At 42.8% G+C, this 8,300-nt stretch overlaps 1 protein-coding gene across 2 annotated transcripts; it reads left to right on the top strand.

Moving 5' to 3' along the window:
* Nucleotides 1-719: 719 nt before the first annotated feature.
* Nucleotides 720-8,072, top strand: LOC132536559 (basic proline-rich protein-like). Of its 2 annotated transcripts, none has more exons than XM_060184567.1 (2): nucleotides 720-1,320; nucleotides 1,461-4,782. In XM_060184567.1, the coding sequence occupies exons 1-2, from the start codon at nucleotides 907-909 to the stop codon at nucleotides 1,866-1,868; spliced, it is 822 nt and encodes a 273-aa protein (XP_060040550.1). In that variant the 5' UTR covers nucleotides 720-906; the 3' UTR covers nucleotides 1,869-4,782. The 2 variants fall into 2 exon arrangements, with proteins under 2 accessions (XP_060040550.1, XP_060040551.1); XM_060184568.1 differs by lacking the exon at nucleotides 1,461-4,782 and adding an exon at nucleotides 7,959-8,072 and having other exon boundaries at nucleotides 727-1,320.
* The last annotated feature ends 228 nt before the right edge of the window (nucleotides 8,073-8,300 follow it).

Raw genomic sequence — 8,300 nt, 5'->3', positions numbered from 1 at the left:
CACTCTTCCTCTCAGACCACCACTCTTTCATTCTCTTTTCAGGTACTGTAACATCTAGGCATTTTCTGCCTTTTAGAACACCTCTCCTCCCTGTTCTGCACACAGCAGCTGAGCGATCTCTTTAACACTCATCTTGATGATAATCCTTTGATGGTTCCTATCACCACCAACCTCCCGACCACTGCCAAAGAGGCTCTGAAAAACTTTAATCCCTCCCAGTCTTCCAACTTCACCTGCTACATCTCCCCCTAGCTGGCAACCAAAACGCACTTTCCCAGAGCCTGCTTTCTCTGTTTCTGTGCTCTTGCAGGGAAGGGAGCTTCTTTTCTCTTAAAACCGAGAATGAGAGGCCAGGAGACAGCTCGTCCGGAAGAGAGCACACTTTACCACGTGCAGGAAAAATGTCCGAACTTCCGGCCACCGCATGAATCATACAAAGCGGAAGCTTCACTCCGCAGAGGTGCAGTCATGTCTCTGTCCTCTGCTTTCACCCTCTTCCTTGGGTAGGTGGTGTGGGGGACGCGCCGGAAGCTGTGAAATCTCGCAGGCGAGAATTCCGGACGGTAAAAACAGTAACAAACAAAACTGTCGATGAAAGCGACAGCTCCTGCGCTCTCCCACACGAGTAGGACGAGTAGTCATCGCCTTTTTTTTGCAGATGGAGTAATTGAGCATGGACACCCTACTCACGGCTACACCATTGGCAAGTGGAAGAGCCAAGACTCTGGACTCCAGGAGCAGCTGCCCCCCGATTCTCCCGCAGGCCCACACCCTCCCAGCGGCGGACAGCACCTCACAGAACCTGGGAAGCGCCCGCCGCGGGATCGCTCGGAGAAACGAGACTCCGGATTGGCTGTCTCCGAGGACTGCGGGCGCAAAGGCGGGGCGCCCGGGCGTCGCAGATAAATGACGCAAATCCGCGGCTCCTTAAAGGAGCCAGCCCCGGGAGCGCGGTTGGCGCAGGCGCGTTCCGAGTCCCCTCCCTTTTGGTTCTTTGAGCTCCTGAGAACCGAGCCGGACCAGGCAGACGGGCGGGCGGGATCGCACGCGGGTTGTGCGGACAGGACGCGCACCGAACGCGGGAAGCTTGACGGTTCTGTCTGTCAGGGCGGCGTCGGGAGCGAAGCCAACGGACGGACGGGCGGGCGCCGCTATGGCCCAGGGCAGTGCCGTGTCCGACCCTCAGCACGCCGCGCGCCTGCTGCGAGCGCTCAGCTCGTTCCGCGAGGAGTCGCGCTTCTGCGACGCGCACCTGGTCCTGGACGGGGAGGAGATCCCGGTGCAGAAGAACATCCTGGCGGCGGCCAGCCCGTACATCAGGTGAGGAGGGGGCCGCGCCGCTGGCAGCCTGGGAGCCCGGGGGCGGGGCGGGCGAGGCGGGCGTGTCCCCGGAGCCCCAGCTACCCACCCTTCCAGACCCGGGGTCCCTTGCTCCATGAGTGGCGCCTCTCTGTCCACAGGGTCCCCGGCCGGGTCCCATGCTGGCTCTGCCCTCCACCCCCCCACACACACATACACACAAGTCGGGTGTCTCGCCACACGCAGGCCGGGCCTGGGCCCCCCAAGACTCCTTTGGACTTGAGACCCGGGAGCGGGACCCTGTGTCCCCGCCTCTCAGAGCCCGCCCGGTAGCCCCTCACCCCGGAAGAGCCAGGCCCCAGCGCGCCCAGCCCGGCTGGCGTTTGCGGGCCCGGCCCAGCGCGGAGAATCCAGACAAATGCGGCGGCGCGGGCCCGGGAGCGGGGAGGCTCCCGAGCGCCGCCCCGGGACGCGGGACAGCACCTGCCCGCGCGCTCTCCGTCCTCACAAGTGTGACTGTTCTGCTGCACCCCCACCCCCAGCCCGGACCCTGGGGTTCTGAGGTTTAAAAGACCAGCCCTAGACAGTAAGCTGAAAGTAAGCTGACTGCAGCCCTAGACAGTAACCTGAAAGTAAGCTGACTGCAGGTCTCAGGATGCCAGTTCCAGCTCCGCAGAGGACCATAGAGACGTTAGTGCTTCAGAAAGCTTTGTATAATTTTGAGGTAAGCAAAGCATAACCTGATTTGCGTGCTCAAATAACCAGTTAATTAAAGGTTGATAAGGCAGTGCTTACTCAAGTGTATCAGTTCTTGCAGAGATTTTTTTTTTTAATCTTAGAGCAGCTTTCTTGCAGATTGAGTTATCCTTTCAATAAAAGTGGAGGGGGGAATGCCAAGAACTTGCAAAACTGTTCAGTAAGCTGGTTAAATATAGATGGTTAGTCGAGAATGTTGCTATAAATGACCGATCAGAAAATGATTTGTGCTGTATTTTGAATGCTTTGCGCTAATCGAACACAGCACAAACTACCTTTGAAAAGATGAGGGAGAGGGAGAACACATCACATCATATCACATCACTCTGGAACATGCAATACCAAGAATAGAACTGAGGACCTCATCCTTGAGAGTTCGGAGGTGGACTCACTCCCTGCATCACTGCCCAAGATGACACAAACTACTTTTCAACCACAGCTTTAGGTAACATTTGTGCACTTGGAAGTAGTTCAAGTACTCTTGTATCCTCAGACTCTCTTTTTCAAGTCCCTTGTCCCTCTTTCCTTGTAGATATAAGGAATGTGGATGAGGGGAGTCTTTTTATTGTGGAATTTTCATGACTGGCAGTTCAGATGTTGGAGAGATCAGTACTATATTGCAATCTTCTGGCGGAGCCTTCCCTGTATCCAAAGTATTCTCTGGGGAAATGGCTGAGAACTAATTTAGATACATTATTGCTATTCTTTAATTGGCCTTCAGTTGGCTTAAAAGGAAATTGCAAATTTCCAAATGCTTTTCATCCCCTTTCCATACTTTACTTTTCTCCTCAGCACTTAAGAATATTTTATTCATTTACTTTGTGGATCACAGCAACAGTGTAAGCTCCACATGGCCAAAGATTTTGTTGTTGTTAATAACTGACACCCCAGAACAGTGCTTAGTGGTTTAGGGAGTGTGCTGAGTGACTGTTTTCCTTACTACCACAGCATATTGGACAGTAGAGCATTTGCTCATATTTCCATTTCAGCTGGGCATGCAATTCTCTCTAATTGAGAAGAATACTGGACCTGCTTTGTGCTTTCCCTTTTTGCCATCAGGATTATTGCTAGGGCTGGGTGCCTGCATGACAAATCCACCACTCCTGGCAGCCATTCCCCCCCCCCCCTTCTTTCTTTCTTACTAAGACAGAGAGAAATTGAGAAAGGTGGGGAAACTAGGCAGAGAGAAAGAGAGACACCTGCAGACTGCTTCACTGCTCATGAAGCTAACCCCCTGCAGGTGGGGACTGGGTTCAAACCTAGATCCTTGTGTGTGGTAATGTGTGCACTTAACAGGGTGTGCCACTTTTTTTACTCTCATTAGCTTGGTAGATGACTTAATCTCTCTTTCAGCTCACTAGTCTGATAAATGAAGGATAAGACATGTCTTTATCTCATTTAACTTTTGGCCCGCTCTGTAGAAATGTATAAAATTTGCTTTGAATGCCACACATCTTTGTACAAGATAGTGCTTTTCATCACTGTATCTGTGGAATTAAGGAAGTTGGGGTTTCCATAGCTTGTAGTGAGAATATTTGTGGTGTGAGAAATTACTTACTTGTAATACTAATTTAGGTGAGAAATACTGTTCATAATAGCAGAGCTAAAAAGAGTTATCAAATGTCCTCTAGTCCAATATTGTTAGTTTCCAAATAAAAAATAGTACTCATTAATTTGTACTTATATACTTCTGGCAAGGGTATACAAGTAACAAAAAACAGTATATAACAATAACAAAAGCAGCCCATTGGAAAAGTGGACAAAAGATCCAAACCTTTCAGATAGCTTACAGACATGAAAAAAGTGCTCTGTACCCTTTACCATTAGAGAAATGCAAATTAAAACCACTATGAGCTACCACCTCACACTTGTGAGAACAGCATATATCAACAAAACAGGAAACTATGGGTGTTGATGAGGGTGTAGAGGAAAAGGAACTCTGATACTCTGTTGGTGGAAATGCAAATTGATAAAGCCCCTATGGAAGACAGTATAACAGTCCTCAAATAAAAACAAAAATACCTATTATCCAGCAGTACCATTTGTTGTCATATATCCAAAGAATAAGGGATATCTGCACTGTGTTGATGGCTGCAGTATACATAGTAGTACAAATAAAGGAGCAAACTGAATACCCATCAACAGATAACTGGGTAAGTAGAAGTAATGGAATATTTATTAAATGGAACACTACACTGCAATAAAAAAGTGAGACTGGAACTGGGGAGGTAACATCATGACTATGTAAAAGACATGCCTGAGGCTCTGAGGTTCCAGGTTCAGTTCCCAGCACCATCATAAACCAGAGCTAAGCAATTCTCTGGTGTGTGTGTGTGTGTGTCTTTGTATCTTTCTGTGTCTCTCATTAAAATTAAAAGAATACTTATTTAAATTAATAAGATACAGTTGTATATCATTTGGGACAAAAATGGATGGGACTGGAAATGACTATGTTAACTGAAATAAGAGGTGAAAGACAACTACCTAATGATTTTGCTTATGTATGTGGAATATTGATAACTAAAGCAAATAAATTTGTCTTCAGAAAAACAAAACAGTGTGACAGTGTGGTCTGGGAGATGGCGCAGTGGATAAAGAATTGAACTCTCAAGAGTGAGGTCCTGAGTTCAATCCCCAGCAGCACATGTGCCAGAGTGATGTCTGGTTCTTTCTTTCTCCTGCTATCATTCTTCATAAATAAATAAATAAAAAATAAAAATAAAAAAACATGTTAACTAAACTGTCTCGAGACTTTGTGAGAACTCTGGTGGTGGTTGGTGCAGAAGGGGGCACAGGATTTTGGTAGAGGGTCCAGTGACTTAAAGTCTTGATCTTAGAAGTAAACCACTGTTAAATCACTGACAATTAAAATGTACTTAAAAAAAGAAAGAATGGTGAAAATAGATTTATATATCTAATAACCCAGAGAATTTTTTTTTTCTCAGCAACTCTGAACCTCTTGGGAAAACTTCTCTGAGACTCAGAAAATACCCCTTCCTTTTGAATATTACAGTTTGTTTTGCTTCATGTCTGAGGCTGTACTGATACTGGCACACTTCCCTTGATCTGATCTGGAGTTTAGACACCATTCTCTTGTGACCTTAATTCTTAGGAAGTGATGTATGTCAGAAGCATTTGAGCATGAAAACTGTGATGATTACAGTCACTCTGTGCAGGTACTCAGTTGATTTCAATTTTTCTAGAGATCTATTGAAACATTAGTTTGTTTCTGCTTTCAATCCTGGAGAGTAAATCTTTTCAATGAATGAGACAGAAATAAGGATGTTGATTTTTTTCCATTGCCACTTTAGAGAGGGCTGCTCTAGTTAAGGTGGAATGGAAACATTGGGTCTAGGGTCCATCTAGGTCATCTTAAACAACTTTTCTGGAACTAAATTTCCTCACCTGTGAAGGTTGTGCTTTCTGAGCAGATCCCCTCTTAGTCTATATCTTGTGTGGGTTTGTTCTACTTTTGTTTCACTTTGTATATGTTGTGGGGAGGAATTTTTTGTTCTTACAGATTTACTACATAATTAAAAGTTACTTTTTTGACCATTATACTTTATAAATCCAACCTCATGGAGTAACAATCCTTTTTATGCTTTTAGCCTGGATGTATTCCAAGGCCTAATTATTGATGAGCCTATTGTGCCATTTAAATATAAAATTTGACTCATAGATGATGCTAGTGAAACTACTTAAAGAGACTAATGTAATCTCTGTAGGAAGTCCAAGTCTCGCAGTAGCAGGAATTGCTGTTACTCTGTATCTGGCCACCTAAAATTTGCCCTTTAATTTAAACTCACATGGGCCCTAAAGTTCATTGGCACATGCAGTATATGGTATTAACTTCCAAATCCTTTCCTTTGATTTGTGCTTTGAGTTTATAGTCATAGCTCCTGAATAATTGTCATATGGATTTTGAATAACAACTCTAGCCTTCTAAGTTTCTTAAGGTTCAAGGGTTCAGCTAGAAGCTCCAGGTTCTGAGACTGAATTCTGAGCATTCTTAAAATAAACGGAACTCTGTCTACTCTTTTCTGCATTCTTATAGTGATGGAAAATTAAGTTGAGTGGTCTGGAAGATGACTCAGTGGATAAAGCACTGAACTCTCAAGCATGAGGTCCTGAGTTCAAGCCCCAGCAGCACATGTACCAGGGTAATAGCTGGTTCTTTCTCTCTCCTATCTTTTTCATTAATAAAAACAAAATCTTTAAAATAAAAAAAAGAGAAAGAATTAAGTTGAGCAAGAGTATCTTTTTCTAGGTCTAGGTTTTCTTGTTTTGTTTTCATCACCTGTTAGAAGCCATCCCTAACAGCTGTTTAAGTGGTGAACTTTGTCCTGAAGAGTGTATAGTTTGTGGTTTAAAATTAATCTGTTTAAAATTACCTTCTTTGTTTATTAATGAGAGATGGGGTGGGGGGAGGACCAGAACATCATTCTGACACATGTGATGCCAGGGATTGAACTTGGAACCTCTTGCTTGAGAGTATAGTGCTTTATCCACTGTGCTACCTCCTAGGCCTCCTTTCTAAAAAAAAAAAAAAAAAGTAATTTCAAGAGGATATATATGTATACTTTTTTTTAAGTACTTGCAGTTGTGCTTGATTAAGTCTTTCCCCTCCCCCCAAAAATCATATATACATATATATGTGTGTGTGTGTGTATATATATATATATATATATATATATATATATGATATATATTAGAGTCAGAAAGAAATTCAGATAGGGAGAGAGAGAGAGAAACCCGCAACACTGTTTCATTGCTTGTGAAGTTTTCCTCCTACAGGTGGGGGTCAAAGGCTTGAACCCCAGTCCTTGCAGACTGTAACATGTACAGGCTACCACCTGGCCTCTTCAGGTTTCCAAAGGTCTTATTAAAGTATTTCAATTTCAGAAGATCAAAGAAATTGTCTGGGGGCTTCTAAGCACTTATAAATTGGAACTCTTTAACAGATCACTTATTTTAGCTTATCACTCATTTTGTATATTTATATAAGGTGGCATTGACACTGTTAGCAGAAAGTGTTCTAGTTGAGGGGCTTTGGAAAGGTTTCAGATGATAAATCAATAAAATTCTTGTTAGACTAGTGAATCTTGAATAAAGTGAAGTGTCAAATGTTTATATTTATTGTAGACCTTTCCTGGGGACGGTTTCTTTGAATAATAATACTACTGTGTTAGAAGACATGCTTATTGATAAGTTTCTCTTACCTATAGCCTTTGACTACCTCTTTATAGTTTAGATTTCGTTATATAAGTGCTCTTCAATGTTTTTGTTTTCACTGCTTTTTATGATTTATTTTATTTATTACACGAGAGAGAGAGAAAGCAGAGCACCATACAAGATACATGTAGCACCAGCAATCTAACAGGGAACTTCAGGCATGCAAGTTTGATGCTCTTGCTAGTTGAACTATTTCTCTGACTTCTCAATGTTTTTAATATAAAGATAAACTAGTATCCAAATTACAGGACTACCTTATCCTTTGTTTAAACTTCTACTAGGCTAATCTCATATCAGAGTGGGACCTGAAATTTTTAAATATATAAATCATAATTAAGACACATTGGGAGTTATTTGGCTTAACAAGTACTGTGCAGTAAATTTTTTAGGTACCTGTATCTGTCAGAAGGATACACTCGCAGTGAATGTTGCATAAAATGAAGTGTCAAATGCTTACATTTATTGTAGAACTTTCCTGAGGATTGTTTCTTTGAGTAATAGTGCTGTGTTAGAAGACAAGCTAATTGACAAATTTCTCTTACCTATACATGAAATAAAACTGCAATGTAAATGATTTTTTTGTAAGTTAAAATTCTGGTAAGATGCAGGGGTGTGGGGTGTGACAAGTGGCAGACTATAGTTGTAACCTTAAATTTGAGTATTTCTCTTAGGTCCTCTGCCTCCTAAGATTAAAGAAAGGATGTCAAGAACTCAGACAAGGCAGCAGATATGGTCCATGGAGAGTGAAGATCATGTATATATCCATTTAAATGTTTGTTCAACCAAAGTTCTTTGTTCTTGTACTCAAAAGAGCAGAGAGAAAAGTCTTCCTAAGTACTTACTTCCAAAGAGTATCTTTGCTATAGAATGAATGGTGCTCTTTTACTAAGTTGACTGTAACCATTAATTCCCCAATAAAGAGGGAAAACAAAGATTCTATATATATTAACTCCCAAAAGGAAAACAAAGAATATTTTATTGGTCTGTATTCCATTACTCAAGTCTATTTTTAT

Source organism: Erinaceus europaeus, unplaced genomic scaffold (genome assembly GCF_950295315.1).
Source record: "Erinaceus europaeus unplaced genomic scaffold, mEriEur2.1 scaffold_1016, whole genome shotgun sequence".
Lineage (NCBI taxonomy): Eukaryota > Metazoa > Chordata > Mammalia > Eulipotyphla > Erinaceidae > Erinaceus > Erinaceus europaeus.
Note: the sequence above shows the minus strand (reverse complement) of the source record. Positions and strands in the feature narration are given on the sequence as shown.